The sequence below is a fragment of the Pteropus medius genome, unplaced genomic scaffold, assembly GCF_902729225.1.
Source record: "Pteropus medius unplaced genomic scaffold, Ma_sr-lr_union100, whole genome shotgun sequence".
Taxonomy (NCBI): Eukaryota; Metazoa; Chordata; class Mammalia; order Chiroptera; family Pteropodidae; genus Pteropus; species Pteropus medius.
In genome coordinates, this window is record NW_024354875.1 from 15,604,691 (window position 1) to 15,622,016 (window position 17,326).

The 17,326-nt window shown below is 33.0% G+C and overlaps 1 protein-coding gene across 5 annotated transcripts; it reads right to left on the minus strand.

Annotated features, from left to right (window-relative positions):
* Positions 1-488: 488 nt before the first annotated feature.
* On the minus strand, positions 489-16,903 carry MMADHC (metabolism of cobalamin associated D). Of its 5 annotated transcripts, none has more exons than XM_039855970.1 (8): positions 16,769-16,903; positions 16,208-16,267; positions 11,616-11,760; positions 9,202-9,419; positions 6,624-6,729; positions 5,942-6,072; positions 2,225-2,311; positions 489-1,354 (listed from the first exon to the last, which is right to left on the minus strand). In XM_039855970.1, exons 2-8 carry the CDS (start codon positions 16,214-16,216, stop codon positions 1,160-1,162), a joined length of 891 nt encoding a protein of 296 aa, XP_039711904.1. In that variant the 5' UTR covers positions 16,217-16,267; positions 16,769-16,903; the 3' UTR covers positions 489-1,159. The 5 variants fall into 5 exon arrangements, with proteins under 5 accessions (XP_039711904.1, XP_039711905.1, XP_039711906.1 ...); XM_039855971.1 differs by having other exon boundaries at positions 16,705-16,837; XM_039855972.1 differs by lacking the exon at positions 16,769-16,903 and adding an exon at positions 16,355-16,493.
* Between the last annotated feature and the right edge of the window lie 423 nt (positions 16,904-17,326).

A 17,326-nucleotide genomic window follows, 5' to 3' on the forward strand; every position in this document is an offset into this window, starting at 1 on the left:
TTGGATTTTAGTTATCTGCAGGTGGTCCTGGAATCAACTCCTCCTTGGATATCAACTGTAATTCAATATATATTTTTTCAAAATGCTATAGGAATCACTACTTCATCTTTTTCATAATGAAAACTTTGTAGCTCTTACTCTTTGAATCATAGGCAACACTTATTAATCAAGCTACACGTTAATGAAGCAGTTTTAAGTCAAGTTGTAATAAAAGTTAAAAGTTGGGTCATCTCCATGTATTCCTTTTAAAATCAGGCATTTACCTGAAAAAATCCATTTCAATTAATTCATTTGATAGAAGTTACTTGTTCTCCTGAGATTTGTCTCTAGTCCTACTGGGAAAAGCCTCAAAAATGAAAAGGAACTTTTTAAAAGTTCAAAATTCTATATAAACAAGCTCTGTCACAAAAGAAGCAGAGTACTATCAAGTACTGCAGTTTCCATCTATTGCTAAAATTGGAAAGATATGATTTAGCACAGAGGCATAGTTTTGTCTGAAAGTAATCTAAATTTATTTATTACAATCCAGGAGTTAAAAATTACTTTTTTGGTATGTATAAAGATGAGATTCATATGTTTTATACATAAAGATGTAGTATTATCCTTATTCTTTTCCTGCATATACATTATTTCAAAGTAATACTCAGACTGGTACAAGAACATTAACAGGTAATAAAGAAAAAAGAAAACTGGAAAAATTTAAATCTACACTAAATCTAGAATTTTTAATGCATTTATTAAAAAAAAACACTTTAAAAAGACTACTATCATAGCTTTGTAGGAGTCTTTAAGAATCGTATTTTAAAAATGCTGCAATGAAAATATATATATCATAACCAAATGCATGATTTATTTTTGGAAAAAATAATTAAAACTGAGATTTTTCCAATAAAAGGGAGAAATAACAATAGATTACACCGATTACACGTTAAGCACCGCATTCTGTACAATATGGATGTGCTCAACATGTAGTCAGTGACAATGTGAATGAATATTTGAATTTAAAAATCACAAACCAACTGCCATTACCGTAAAATCATAAATGTTGCAATAAATACCTGGAGATAAGTAAATTTTAAAAATTGAAGCCTTTGACAGTGTTTATAGATCAATCCAAATGTTTGGTAGAAATAGTACAGCAAATTATTTGACATTACCGCTAGTTTCCACTCAATTTCTTTATAATATGGCTGTCTGGTGTTGCATTTGTAAAGATACTTCCTACAACCACATGGGAACCCCAGAGACTATGACGAATCACTTTACAGCAGCCAAGATCATCAACACAGAATCCTAAATGTCGATAGCGTTCATCTGTTTCAAAAAGAGTGTTGTTTGTATATGGTCCAAAAAACTGGAGGAAATAAGAAATGAAGCAATATTTTCAGTAGCAAGAAAGACAACGGAGTAATAACTTTATGCAAACACATACCTATTTTAATACTTCAAATATTTAAAAAATGAAATAAATAAAAAGGTCACATGCAACACCTAAACTGCCCTAACACCTCTTCTCCTCCTAGTACCTGTGCATTCTGGAAATGTGAATTGAATGATCTAGCAAATTTCATGTTATCTAGAACCAATTGCATAATACTACATGACCTTTAAAGATACAATAAACTTTGGAGAACTATATCATTTTCAAGATAAGGAAACTCCATAATAAGGTTTTTGTTTCAAGTCTAGTCTATAATACCTCACTTGACTTTGAGAAGAAACAGATTCAAAAAAATTAGTTACTATTTTTAATGAAAAGATATACCCAGAATTTAAAATGTGACCATGACAGTGATTTATTTTCAAAGTATAACTTTAGAAATGTTAATTTCCCCAAAAAGTTACTTTTATATTTTTTACCATCCATATTTTAATTCTAAACATTTTTTCTTCCTTAAGTAATGATTGCTAATTTTCAACAAATAGTAAACATTAATTTGATGTAAATTAAATAACAAGAATGGAAATTAATAACTGTTATTATTTTGAATTAAAAAATTTAAAATGATGGAGAAACTTAACTGTGAGCAATAAGAGGTCTCTCTAAGTTGTTGTGAATACAACTGACTTATAGCGGTACTTGACTGGATAAAAATGTGAGGTTTTAAAAACGTCTTAAGTGATATATTTTTACCAAGGATATAGTTATAAACAATTTTATAATAAAACCCATTCCTATTTCAAATTCTATAATCTGGCTTTCAAATTGTATTTAATTACTCACCGCCAAACCAGATGATGGGTCAATAAAGTCAGCCCAATAGCCTTCAGCTCGAAGAGCATAGCATATTTCCTTAGCCCCACTGATGAACTGCACAGGAAAAAGATATAATATGCTCAAGATAGCATATTATTTTTATTTTTAATAAATTTTAAAATATCTTTTGTTTCAGATAGAGACTTCAGTAAGATTAATCAAAATTAAAACTGATAAATCAGACTGTAAAGTCATAAGATTATTATCACCAGTCCAAAAGATTAATGGTTTATATAACACTTTCCTCCCTTTCAAAAAGTCTGAACTGTGTATTTTTTCTTTTAAATTATTTCCTGTTTTAGGAACTATTTCTAATCAGTTCTGTGCTATTAACTTCTGAATTTGTTAAGCTATAGTTGCTATTTTGTATCACTATGGAAATTTTAGAAATAAGAAAGGAAAAACAAAATATTCATAATTAAAAGATCTGAACCATTCATTAATATGAATAAATGTTGCTTAAAAATACATACTTGTTTGTGTGTCCTTCAAAAACACATCTATCCATTCACAAAGTCATGGAATATTTCTGAAAAGGCACATAGAAATAATAGAAAAAATGGATAGATGGGGTACAGGGAGCTTATTTTTCATTATATACCCTTTTATCTTTTGTATAGTATATAATTATTATATACCATGTGCATGTATCACCTATTCAAAATCGTGTTCTTACTATCCTAATTTCTATAATGTCTTTATTAGCTTTATCAGAAGTCTATCCAGTAAAAATGACAACTAGATAGGACCAAATATTAGGACCAGGTTAGAATGTTAAAAAAAAAAAGGATAGATCATAAATGTTTAAAACGAATGGCACACAGTTCCACTTACAGCCATAATAGAACAATAGGTACCAAACTTGCCATCTGCTGAAAACTATAAAACTGACAAAAATATATGAAGTAACTGTTTTTAGACCCTGAATGACAGTCAGAAAAAACTGTAATCTTTGAGAGAAGGGAAACTGATGAGGTGATCCCCATATTTGCTCGTTTTGATAGGGGATACCTTGTCACAGGGCAAAGAAGTGAATTCCAAGCAAAGAAGTGAATTCCAAAGAAGTGAGCTGAGGAGGTAGAAAGCAAGGATTCCGGACTGCTAAAGCATCTGGAATTTGTGGGGCAGGGTACTGGAGAAGAGGGAGATGAGCAAACAGGCTCCAGACTAGTCTGCAGAGCGACTAGCCCTGGTTCTATAGCCAAGGGCTGAGCTGTGCATACACAAGATGAGATTCTGCAATGCCTAGCAGAGTGTGCCCGTTGTGGGGCTGAGAGGTAAATGGTGATATCAAGGGCTGTGCAGTGCTAGATAAGATTTCTGGCCCACTCATAGTAGAGAGACCTCACTGAGCATGTGTGGCATTCAGTTAAGATTCTCAAAAGTCAAAGCTTTAGGATTATAGGCCATATCCAAAATAAGGGGTTAGCAAGCTATAATCTGAGGGCCAAATCCAGCTGGCTGTGTATTTGTGTAAATAGTTTTACTGGAACATAGCACTGCCTGTTCATTTATATACTGTCTGTGGTTACTTTAACAATACAAGGGTAAAGTTGAGTAGTTGAGACCTTTTAGATTACAAAGCCTATCATATTTACTATCTGGCTCTTTATAGAAAAAGTTTATTGAATTAACGCCTGCTATAGAAGTATACAATTTAAGCCAATGTATTTTCTCTCAATTCTTCCTTGTAAACTAATGAAAAACATTAAGATAATACTATATTATTTTGATTACCTTTATACTTAATATTTACACTTACTGTTGCATTTAATTAATCATTCTTAAAAAAGGAAACTACTGAACATGACCTAGAAAAGTCATTAGAATATATATCAATGTCATGAAGAGATGTGCCATACACATAAACTACAGGGAGAGCAAAACAATGCAAATGTTTGTTTGGTTAACTGAATCTCAAATCATCACAAAAAAGAACCAGTTTAAGTATTTTTCTCTTAAGAATTCTGTTCATCAATAGCAAATACTGACATCTGCTGGAAAAAAAGAGAGTAGATTTAAATCATAAAACAAAATACTTACGTGGACAGTAAGGTATATGTGGTTCTAAAATAATCACTAACATATCTAAAATAGAAAAATCTTTTTTTTCCATAGAAAATAGGTTCGGTCATTATAAAATTAAAAATCACAAGATAAAACATGTTGCCATTTCAAAGCCCTAAAATTGATGTACAACTATAATAAGGTTAGTATTAAATGAGGTGCAGAATCTTTACCTGATCAAAACTTAGGACCACTAGTGCAATGCACTTGTGAAAGCTCTCTAGTAACTAAATGATAGTGATAAGTATATATTTACTAAACATTATCTCAAAATGTGAATAGAAAAATTTATTGAGTTAACGCCTATTTAAATTCAACTCTCTAAATTCAGATCTCTATCATATCAGAGACAATGTCTTATGCTACTCTGTAATTTCCTTGCCAACTAGCGTATAATTTGCTCATATTGTTAACTACTACATGAAATTTATTAGCAAAGTTATATGTGGGACTTTTAAGTACTATGAAGTCATTACCATGAAATATTTTGTTGAGTGTATAAATTATATTTTTACTAATGAAGAGAACCATACATCAAACCCTAGAGAAAATATAAAATGATATCTAGTATTATCATGCATGGAAATTAGTAATGGTAATTTTTCAACTATAGTTAGTTAAGATCCCCAAGTGAGTTATTCCTAACTTGTCATACAGGCACAGAAATATTCCTTTCTATCTTGTAAAGAACCTGATATAATCCAACATCAAACTCTTACAGAAATTATATATTTTTTAATATCTAATACTTTAAGTTACCTCATCATTTCTCAGATTAGTAAAAATAAAAAGAAATGCTAATATCCAGGGTAAGCTAGGGTGACAGCATATACACTAAGACAATCATTTTGGTAGGCAAATTGGCAGCATCTGTCAAAATTTAAAATAAAAAAAATATACTCCTTAATTCAGCAATTCCCTATTTAGGAATCTATAGATATAAGTGTGTGCATAAAAAATATATGTACAAATATATTCACTGTAATAGCAAAAGCTTGATTTTCAACTTATAAATTACTAAGTAAAATTTTAAGTAACTTAAAAAATTTATGGTTTGCTTATACAATGTAATACAATGTATAGATTTTTACAAAGAATAAAACATATCTATGTATAATGATATGGAACGATGTCAAAACGTACCTTCGGGTTAAAGCAAAAAACAGGAAAAAAAAAATGTGGGTATATAATTTTTGTGATCATCATATGATACACAGTTACTGCTTACTTCTTAAAAAAGGCTGTGGTAATTTCCATGTTTTATTTAACATGCTTTAAAGAGAGAAACATAAGGAGGGAGAGCGGAGAATCAGAGAGTTCATGGGTATGAAGAGTTTATTTTATTTTTTTGATGTTCTTACTCTATTTTCCAAATTTCCTAAAACAGACCTAAACTCAAAAAAAAAAAAAAAAAAAGCGTGAGAGAAAAGCACCAGACAAAATCTAGGTTGTTCAATTATACTAAAAAAAAAAATGTGGCATTGTTATTCTCAGAAAAGAATGTTAAGTCCTCTGGTACTAAAATAAGTTGCAGAGAATTAATAAAGGCTAGAAAAGACACCCAACATTTTAAAACATTGGTTATAAAATTAAATTGTCAGCAATTGAAAGAATTACCTTTTCTAAGAGCATTTCTCTTTCGTTTTCTACCTCCTCACTCCAAATAGTCATATCATTCTTAGTTTTCTGTGTTACAGTCAGAATCATTAGTTTGTTGGTGGTTACTTCTGGAAACAGTGACTGAAAATCTATAAATAAGAATGAAAATTCAGGAAGAAAACATATATATATTTTTTATAAACAACATAGTCATATAAATATTTCCTTGGAAAAATGATGATTAAATTATGATGATACCAAATTAGGTTTATAAATGCATATTATTTTTGATAAGGATTAAATAAACTTCGTTTTGGTTTACTTCTCATGCTGGATGAACTGAAACATTACTGCCAACAATTCTGAAGGGTAAGTAGGGTTACATGTTATTAGTCTTATAATTTTCAGAAAGTTTATAAAGATTTTTCTTGGTATTATGTATCAGCTCATGAAATTATAGCTGTAATAATCACCCCCAGGAATAGAGGGAAAGCTTTAGGGAAAAAGTTATAAAAATTCTACTATTCCTATCATTTGAAGGCCTTATCTGGCAATGCAATTATGTCGCATCAGACATGTTAAAATATTAAGTAAAATACAAAGCATTACAATTCTTATGGAGTACATTTTTCAACACATTAAAAAATTAGAGACACTCTCTAATACATGTTAGTGTAAAATGCATAAAAGCACAATAAACCTCTTCGCAGCAATTCTGGACATGTCTGGATTGCACACTCTACTTTGGCACTTTCAAAGTAAGTTTCCGCACTGTTAATTTCTTGTTCAACAGGTGCACCATTACCCTAAGAAGAAAAAGACATTAAGTAAACAAAATTTGGAGTTCAAAAATAAACTATCTTGCCTGTTATAAACCTGTCTTCCCTAAAAAGTTTTTAAAAATTCTAATCTAACTGTTGGTGGTGTGATATTCAGTGTTTTCTTACATACCTAAACTTTTCTCTATGACGAATAAAAGATCTGAAAATTCTAAAAAAAAAAAAAAGAAACGACTTGATACAAATACAAGTTGGCTAAGAAATGAACTAACATACTGTAATAGTGTCTTACAATGTTACCTCTTGTATTTAATATTCCTTTCTTTTCTTTCATTCTGTATTCTGTAAAATGGGGATAACACTAACTTACAAAATAACATGATTAAATATACAGCTTCTCCTATAGGAAGAGTTTAGAGGCTTTTCTGCAACTGAAATTTACTGGGCACCTATTATATATCAGAGTAGGCATTATGATGGTAAAAAACCTAGTCTTCCCTAATAAATATATCAGAGTTAGTAGAAGAAAAATGGCATGAACGATATGCAATCCAATATGAAAAGTACTACAGAGTTATGAAGAAAATCTTCTAGCAGTACAGATGGAGAAGAAACTTGCTTTGCTGGGAGAAAGCAGGAAAAGGTTGAAATCATCATATTTGAGCTATATGTTAATTTGCATGTTTGATAAAAAAAGAATAGGTGAAATATAGGTTAGGAGCTCAGAAAGAAAAACAGTCCAACAAGACATAAGGCGTGCGATGGTCAAACAAAAGTGTATTTTAAAAAAATGAAAAATATGCTGTGACTGGGGTGCAGAGAGAGTAGGAAGTGGTGTGAGGCAGGAGAGGAAAGGAAAAGGTCAAACTGTGGAAAACCATTTATGTCACATTAAGAAATTCTCACTTTAGAAGCAATGAGAAATAGCAAGGTAAGATACAAAAAGCTAATGCTAACATTACTGTGGAGGATGTATGGTGATGAGGGGGAGCAGGTGATATAAGACTAGTAAAAGCCAACTTATTAACTGCTTATTGCTTTATACACACTTTCACATTTAATCCTCCTAACAACTCTGTGAGCCAAAGATTATTATTATCCCCATTTTACATATAAAGAAACAGAGGCTTAGAAAGGTAAATAATTTTCTGAAGGTCACAAAATCAAGTAAACAGCAGAGCTAACCTTTGAATCCAGATTTATCCTATCTCCATAGTCCATTATACTACAATGCCTCTAAGAATCTAGGTAAGATAAGGTAGCCTGGAACTCTGGCAATATTAGTGAGAATTAAAAAGACGCAATTTAAAAGCTACTTTAAGAGATAAAAGAATGAGATTTTATTACTATCTGTGGGGGTATGATGGAGAGCGGAATCAAGGTTGGCACTATAATTTTTATCCTGGAACAGTGGGTGGACAAATTATAATATGGAAATAAGGACAGGATTTGAGAGAAAAAAAGGCTGATTCAGTATTAGATATGCAAAATCTGGGGACCTGTGAGACATTCAGATAAAGACATTTAACAGGAAGATAGAAATATAGAACTAGAAATGTCAGAAACAGAAATATTAAGTTAGAAATTATCAAAACGCAGCCTGTGAAGGAAGTGATGGGAATAAGTGACCAGGCAGTAATTTACATGAAGAATAAAAATGTACGGGAAATATCGTGTAATTGGTAGACAGACGAGAAGCCAAGAAAAATGAGAAGGAATTATTTTGAGAGGAAAAAGTCAGGAGAGGTCGAATGTGTCCCAATATTAGGTTATCTGATATAGTCCATACTAATTGTAAGGGGTTATTGCTTTTAATATGGTTTTTATAAAAAACAAACAAACACACAAAAAACTCGGCCTGAAATGAGGTAGAAATATAAAAATTTATAATATGCCTGAAATGAGGTAGAAATATAAAAATTTATAATATGGACTTCAGATTTGACAGACTCTGAATTGCATGTAGCTTTCTACTTGATTGGGCAATGAAACAACACCAGTTTAAAAAACTCATTAAAAAACTCCTCAGAAATTGTTTTTTTAAAAAATCTGTAAGTCTTACTTTTTAGGCTGTATCTGAAAAATTCCAGAGATCTCAAAATTTTCTTAAGTTTTTAAATGGCTAGAGGAAGATAAAACTAGTAGAAATTTGGTCCATATACAAATTATAATTACCATTTATAAATGTGAAAAACAAGCAATCTTAATTTCTGGTAATATAAAAATAATTAAACTATTTGAATTGGATGAAACAGTTATTAAAAAAGACATTTTTGAAGAATTATTTAATTATTGAAAAAAGACTGTAATCTAAAATAAAAAAAGTTATTGTGAACACGATGTATAGGACAATTCCAATTTCTTAAAATCTATATATGTTGTTTTTGTATACATTGGAATTATGTTTTTTTACTTTTTCAGTGAAAGCAATGTTTGTAGTAAACAAAAATTAATAACGTATTGGTTAGAAAAACAGAATAAGTGATATTAACAATTTACCTGAAATTCATTCACATATTGTGCCATCACAAACTCATGTCTTTCACTTGATAAAGGTTCTGCTAGAATATCAGGTAAAGTTTTATGAACCTGGCTTTTCTTTTGTGACATGGTCCCATTGAGGTGACAATCAAAACCTATGTTCCCAGGAAGCTGGAATCTCTGATCTTGAGGTCCAAATGGTCCCATAGTTTCATCAGGCCATATTGTTCGAGAGCCTGAAAGGAAATAACATAATGAATTATTTTCTCCTTAACAGTCTCATGCACTGGTAAACCAAAAGAATAAGTGCTCTTCCTACAATTAAACATTTTTTACCTAAATGATATATATTTGAAATTTGCTTTCCTGTGTGAATATCGTTAAAGTCATTTCCAAAACACTAATCAAAGCAACCAGTTGTCAGTTCATAGCAAGTCCATTATTAGGAGATTCAATAAAATACTGTAATCTATATCATGTAATGCTTGATAGCCATTAAAAAGAATACAGTAAATTTTTACTGATATTGAATGAAGTCCAAGCTATATTACATTAAAAGAAAAGCTAAGTCAGAGTAATTCAGAAAAAAAAGATCTAAAAGACACCACACTAAACTTAAAGAGGGGTTATCCGTTAGGGAGGGGTGTGGAGCTATTACCTGGTGGCAGAAAACATTAATGAGATGGGAAAAAAATCTTGTGTGAACCAATGTGACAAAATGCCATGTTTACCAGGTACATGAGTTAATATGGACTAAACACATATAGAAAAAAAGACCACGTTACTTTATTCACTTAAAACTTTAAAAATATCCTAACTGGTGAAAAATTAAAAAAAGATCCATAAAAGAATAACGTAGTAAACCAAATAAAAAAATACTCAAGAGTAGGAGTTCTGTTTACAGAAAGGCATTATTGCTGAAGACAGTTGGCAATAAAAATATTTTTTAATACTCTGCCCAAACTGAGTGACTAAAAATGGTCATGTTAACATGGTTGCTCCATCACTAAATAAACTGTACCACCATATCTCTCTTCCACACCTGAGACATCATCCATCATGAAATGCTTTCCTGCTGAACCCAGATACTGTCTCATAATTCTTAACCCAACACCCCAATACTTCTCAAACTTCTAAGTATTTAAGAATTATCTTAGATCTTATAAAAATGCAGATTCTGATTTAGTAGGTCAGGAGTAGGGCTCAAGATTTTTCGTTTCTAACAACTTCCCAAATGATGTCGATGCTACTAGTCTGAAGAAAATATTGAGTAATAAGGCTCTGGATAGCCACTAATGATTGACTGGAGTTAGTTCATAAGTGAAAACATATTAGCTATTTTTGAACAAGATGGGTTTTAACTTCAGATCGAATAGTCTCCTGAAAGAAAATAAATATCCCATATTCATTCATAGTGGATTTGAGCATATTTTCACATGTACTGGTCATTTAAGTTTTCTCTTTCAGAAAGTCTGTTCATATCCATTTAAAAATTTTTTTGTTCAGTTTTCTACTGGGTTTTTCTTTTTCTTATTGGTCCATAAAATTTCTTTATATATTAAAGATGCAAATCCTTTAACCCTTTATATGTTCTGATGACAACAAATTTTTTGTTTATGATACATATATGTTTAGCCTTCGGATAATATCTATTGGAGAATAAACAGAGTTGGAGTTATTAAACTGGGGCAAGAAAACTAGGGAAGGCTTTGCATGCCCAAGTAAACTTATATTACATTTTAAGTAACGTGTTGCATGAATAAAAGGATTCCATGCCCAATCCTTTTAGGATACATTACATTAAATTTCTAAGAGTCCTCCCTTAATATTTTAGTGTGCCTTATAAACCTCTAAGATAGGACTATGGCATATACAGCATTTCTCAAATTTACCTAATCAAAGAAATTTAAAAAATTTTTTTGACCTTGAAAAATTTTCATTGCTTGAGGACAGACAGTTGGGGAAATGCTACTGAAAGCAGTGAGAAGATAACCAAGGTTTATCAAGAAGTAACATGATTAAAATGTTACAGAATGATTAATATGATGGTGGTGTGCAAAACAGATTAGAAGAAGCAGCCTTTGTAGATAGCGGGTAAGTTGTCGATTCAATAAACACATGTATAAAAAGCGCTAGCTGTATTTAAGAAATTCAGTAAAGAATGGCAAAAAGCAGTAAACATTTAATAGGATTAAAAGAAGATTTGAAAAGACTATGTATTTGAAGACAGAAACTAAAGTTTAAGAAATCAATATTCATTCTTTTTCATGTTGTAGCTTTCTGATATATTTAGTCAGAGCTCTGATTTTATTTTCAATGGGATAAATTCAACTTTAGAAAGTCTATAAAACCTTAAAAAGAAATATTACAGAAAACATAACTCAAGATGTTATGAGACAATTACAAGTGAAACAATGATAACATTTACTTACATATATCAGGAGGTGCAGTGGCTACATGAGGCTCATCAGAACCTGAAGATCCTGCAGTTGAAAAGGCTTTGGGATTGACAACCCTTTTAACTAAAGAGTACAATCCTGGGAGATAGGAAACCAGTCTGGCTCTGTTACAGAGAACCTAAGAAATGACACGAAAATTTAAATTATTTGCTCTGGATATAAATGTTATACTTGCTGAGACAATCTCTTGCAAAACTTCACAATGCGATGTGTCTAAAATTCTACTATATATTCTACTATTGAGTACTTGCCACATGACGAGCATTATGTGTATTTATAATTTAAGAAATAAACATGAATATTAAAAAAAAAAACAAATAATGTTTCTTTGGGTTTAAGTATCTAGCTTTTCCAATAAAGGCCAAGATCACAAAAGCCACAGAGAATAGGAATCTCTAAAAGTTGCCCCATTTAGCAACACTAAAAAGGTAGCACAACTAATAAGATTCTTTCAAAACCTTTCCTAGGACTAAAACCTGTTTACTTTCTAATTCTTCTTTTCTGTTACTGCTATAAATGGTGCTAATGAACTCCCATGCTATCTTTTGTCTTGATTTATGGCAATGCCCAATTTCTTCCATTTCAGCACATACCTCTGTGGTATATTTTCTGTTCCTATGTTCATTTCCCAGACTCTGAGGTCAGTTATAATAGATGAATATGTAAACATCTTTCATTTATAAACTTTTAACAAAATATCTGGGTCAGAATACATTAATTCAGGGGTTGGCAAACTACAGCCAAATACAGCCTACTGTTTGTTTTGGTAAATAGTTTATTGTGACACAGCCACACCCATTTATTTATGTATTGTCTATGGCTACTTTTACGCCATAATGGCAGAGTTTAGTTGCACGGACACTCTATTGTCCACAAAACCAAAAGTATTTACTATATGGCTTTTTAAATTAAAAAAAATTGCACGCTCTTAGTTTAGTGGGAAAAATATAAGAATAACATCTGTAAAAATGTTATTAAAAGATCTGAATAATTAAGAGATCCTTGAAGTAACAGAAAAAAGTTTCATGGAGGAAAAACTAGGTTTTGAAGAAACAGCTGAAATTTGTAGGGGAAAGGGGGCATTTCAATGAGTGACTTTCGGGAATAAAGTTATGGAGCCATAAAAGGTATACTTAGAAGAGTGACAAGTTCAGTGAGGGAAGATATAGGGGAGGTAAAGTAAAAATCCGAAAGTTAACTTGTGGGTACCTATGAAAGGCTTTATATTTGACATAGACAGTAAATGGCCTGTTATATCAAAATTTTAAATCAGAAATTTTATTCTATAGGCAAGGAATGGAGTAAACTGATAAACATAAGGATATTTTAAGGAATGTACCATTCAGGGCAGTATGGAGAATAAACTGGAGTGAGGTTAGAGAAGTGGTATGAAAACTATTTACCAGGATGATGAACTAGTCTAGCTATCTGATGCCTTAGAATCATTCTTTTTTCCCTTTCACACAGTATTCTGAAATCCAACCCATATGTTCTTTCTGACTTTATTTCTTACAATAAGTACAAGAGAACATCCTAACTGGTCTTTCTAGCTCTCTGAAATAATTTCTAATATTACCCTCCCTTCCTTTACTCTACCCTTTAGTCACATAAAAATATCTATCCAACATTTCCCATATTTCTATGCCTTCTTTTATATGGTCACAAGATTTCTTCAGTTACATTGCCCTTTTCCCTAAGCTGTATAAATTCTAACTTTCTTCAAGACCTGGATAAATAGAACCTCCTTTATGTTCTCCAAAGTGCAAGGCATGTCTCTAGAGCATTCTGCTCAAGTGAAAATTTAAGTATCTTCCCTTGAGTCTGTCCCAAACCTGCCCAAAGAGTCAAAAATGGTAATTATTAGGCTTTTTACCTACTAGGTGAACTCAGACTTTTGAGTATTCCTATAATACTATAAATTTACCTTTACAACTGAAGACATTTAACAGACTGAATATGCCTCAGGATCTAAAGGCAACTGAAAATTTTAAATTCCAAAAATATTTGAGCAAAGCCTCAAAATAATAAGAGGCTCAATAAGAGATTAGCTGAAGGGAGCAATATTAAATAGTAAGTACTAGATGTTGGTTACTAGGGGCCAGGTCTTGTGCTAAGTGCTTCGTATGCACTGTTTTATTTAGTTTTCACAACACTTCTACATACCATTATTAACATTAGTTTAAGTATAATTATTAAAACATTATTTGTGATCCTTCACATTCACATTGCTTTCCAAGCAAAAACAAATAGAAAGATTATCCAAATTATTTTAAAAACTACCTAATGTTATTAAAAATTATGTTAGCCACTGAGTACCAAGGCCCTAGATTCTATTTTGATATTTTCTCTTGATGGTAAAACTTTTAACAAACGCTATATAACAAAATGTGAGTTCTGTTCCAAGTCTAAAAAAAAATCTAATCACCAAGTTTCATTTTAGTGTAAAATAAACCAGTATTTAATTTGTCTACTGAAAGAGACAGTTGATAACAGTACCAGTTTGTTTCAAAATTTACCCTTTAACCTATATGATTCTCAAATCCTTTACTGTGTATGTGAAGTATTTTGAGCAAACTTGACAGATTTTATGACGTTGTGTCAGTTGGTGAATATAATAATTGAAAGGTATAGCCAACAAAAGAGCTCAAAAATTAGAAGAGCCAGTTTATTTTAGTTCAAGAAGTGTGTGTTTTATATATGACTAACATCAAACAAACCTAGGTGTCTAGATTTGGGAAGATGACAGGCTATTCAGATTTAATTTTAAAATCCTTATTAGTATATAAAGAAGAACAGTCCTTTAGACACTGTTTTAGGACTAAATATTGCTTTTGGTTATTTGAGAAGAAAATATGGTCTACATCAAAGACTGAAAACTAGTCATCTGTGAAAAGCATCCATATCCATCCACAGACATTTTCGTGTGGTCTACAATGTTACAAGAAATTTGAACTAAATATCCACATTGAGAAATTGTGAGATTTCACATAAAAGGTCCAGAATTTTGACTGTTCTTGAAAACTCAGAATATCTGGCAGCACTAGATTCACATTCCCAAATGGCATTATTTAGCAACAAATCACTGCAGCTAAGGAAAGGCTGCTACTCTCCTCATATCAGAAATGAGCACTTCAGTTTGTCAAAATCGCCACCAAGTACTCTTAATTTACCTGTCTAGCCTCTTAAAAATGGACATTTATGACTCTTGCTACGTATGCTAACTAAATTGTTGAAGAACACACATGTCTGCATATTTCATTGTTAATATCCATTCAGGATTTCCAATGCACATTAACAAAATTTTAAAAGCACATTTGAATATTAAAATTTTTATCTGAACTCCTTTCTAACAATAAAAGGATTTATGAAAGTATGTTCAAAATATTCACCCTACTTAACTAATTTATTCATTTAAATCAAAATAAAGCCAGGTCAAATATTAGCATTCCATTCTATTTAATGTCTCTCCTTTGAGAGTACCACATTCTTCTTTTATAATATACCCCTTCTGTGGTTATGGTTAGGTAAAAATTCACCTTAAAACGTGGCCAACACTCACAGTCTACTTTTACAACTTGTCCCTACAGTCGCATCATTAGACTCTTATTTAATATATCGTGTTCAATTACAGGAATACTATCCTGGGTAACTGTCATTATCAATCTTCCTAACACACAGCTCTGATCAAATCACCACAATTTAAAGACTAAAGTTTAAATTACTGAGTTTGGCATTCAAGGCTCTCCATTACTTGACCCAAACTCCACAAGCTAAACTTATTTCCCATTAATCTCATTCGCATCATCTTATACTCAGGAAGATAGAACTGACTTGATTTTTCATAGGGGGGTGTCTTTGACTATACCTCTCGTTCTTCTCACTTAAATCTCAGATTACCTTAATTCCACCCATCTTTCAAAAACTCAAATTAAATGCTTCTCGGATTAAGTGATCCCAAGACTCTACTACTTTCTCCTCTCCACATAACTCTGATCCTGCACTGTACCTCTGTACTGCTTTTAAAAAATTCTTACTTTCTACTTTTTCTGTAGCTGTTTTCACACGTCTTGTGCCCTACTTACGGTAGGACGTGTCTGATTAATCACCGGACAGTTACAGTAAATAAACACTTCTGGTCTATGTGAATAATATCTCTTGCTCTTGTTTTGTAAGATTTGGAAGGTTACTTGCTCTCCTGAAACTGCTACAAAAACTTTCAGTCTGGCAAACAAAAGAAATAAAAAACAGCTTACAAGTAGATTATAAATATTTACTGAAACAATGTCCTTTAAAAATACTGAAGGGATGCTGGCACTGTATTTATAAAACTGAATTTGTAGAAACACGTACATTTGTATTGAAAAGAATGTATTCAAATTATCTTCAAAGGACACTAACATAATTTTCACACCCCTTGCTTCTTTTGACATTTTCGATCCACTAAGTCTAAGTACGAAAAATATTACGCTACCAAACCATCCTAATTAAACCCATCCCTCCAATATTTCCTAGCAGGTTCCCCAGCTGTAGAATTTTACTATACTGCTTCTAAAGAGACTACTCACATTGGCCATTTCTAGCGCAGAAGGCAGACGCAAAATATCTTTCGTTTTGTAAAGTTATTCCTGGGAAAGGACAAAACAAACGAAACAGGCTTGTGACGGATTAAGCTCTAACAACAGACCGCTCGCGTGACGCCCACCATCTCCTACCGTGTGTTCCCCCATCACGACAGGATCGAAACCCAAGCAGGCCAGAATTCAACCCCAGCGTCCACAGGGCACAGACCCCCGCCCTGGGGAAGCCCGCAGCTCTTCGCCGGCCTGGTTTGCGCCCGCTGAAGATGACTCAGACTGGATCGAGGCGGGGAGTGGGAAGCCGGGGCCAGGACAGAGTCCCGGGGGTCCAAGCGGGCCTTTTAACACAGGTCCGGGCAGCCGGACAACTACTACTCGCCAAGGTTCGAGTCGAGGAGAAGAGTGAGAAGCAAAAAGAGCCTAACGACAGAGTGACAGGACGACTGGGGACAGCAGCAGGGGCCCTGTGGGAATGGGGGCAATACCGAGAGCTGTGGCCCGAAGACGGGCCAATTTGGAGGGGCTACCGCGGGCGGAAACCATCCATACCAGTCACCACCACCGCCTTCGGCAGTCCCAGACCCCGACTCTTCCGCCGTCAAAATGGCGGCGGCGACGGCAGCCGTGACAGCGCCTACGCCAGCAGTGACCAGGCTGAAGAAGTCGCTTCCGAGAGCGTTGATGCGAAGGATCGTCGAGCCGATGATGCGCACGCGCGTAGTAGGCCTGCGCAGAGCCGCCTTCCGTTGGGGAGTCCCGGGCCTACGATGTGGGAGCCGAAAAGCTGAGGCGAGGGTGACTTGGGAGAACCGGGACGACGGCTCCTGATGTGGCTTAGGCGGTCATAGCATTTCGTTCATCAATTCCTTGATCTATTTGATAGATTCCCCTCATCCCAAGACTTTGTTACAGTCCCCAGGAGATGATAGTCTTCTGTTCTTTGTATCTTAATTGTTTCTTTTCCACTAATCATTGTTTTGGGGCATACATAGGGCACTTATGTTTTTCTCTTTGCGTACCAGACCCATAATAGCCTAAAAAATATCTCTGTCTGTCTTTCTATCTATCTATCTCCAATGACTCACTTATAAATAGTATATAATTTTT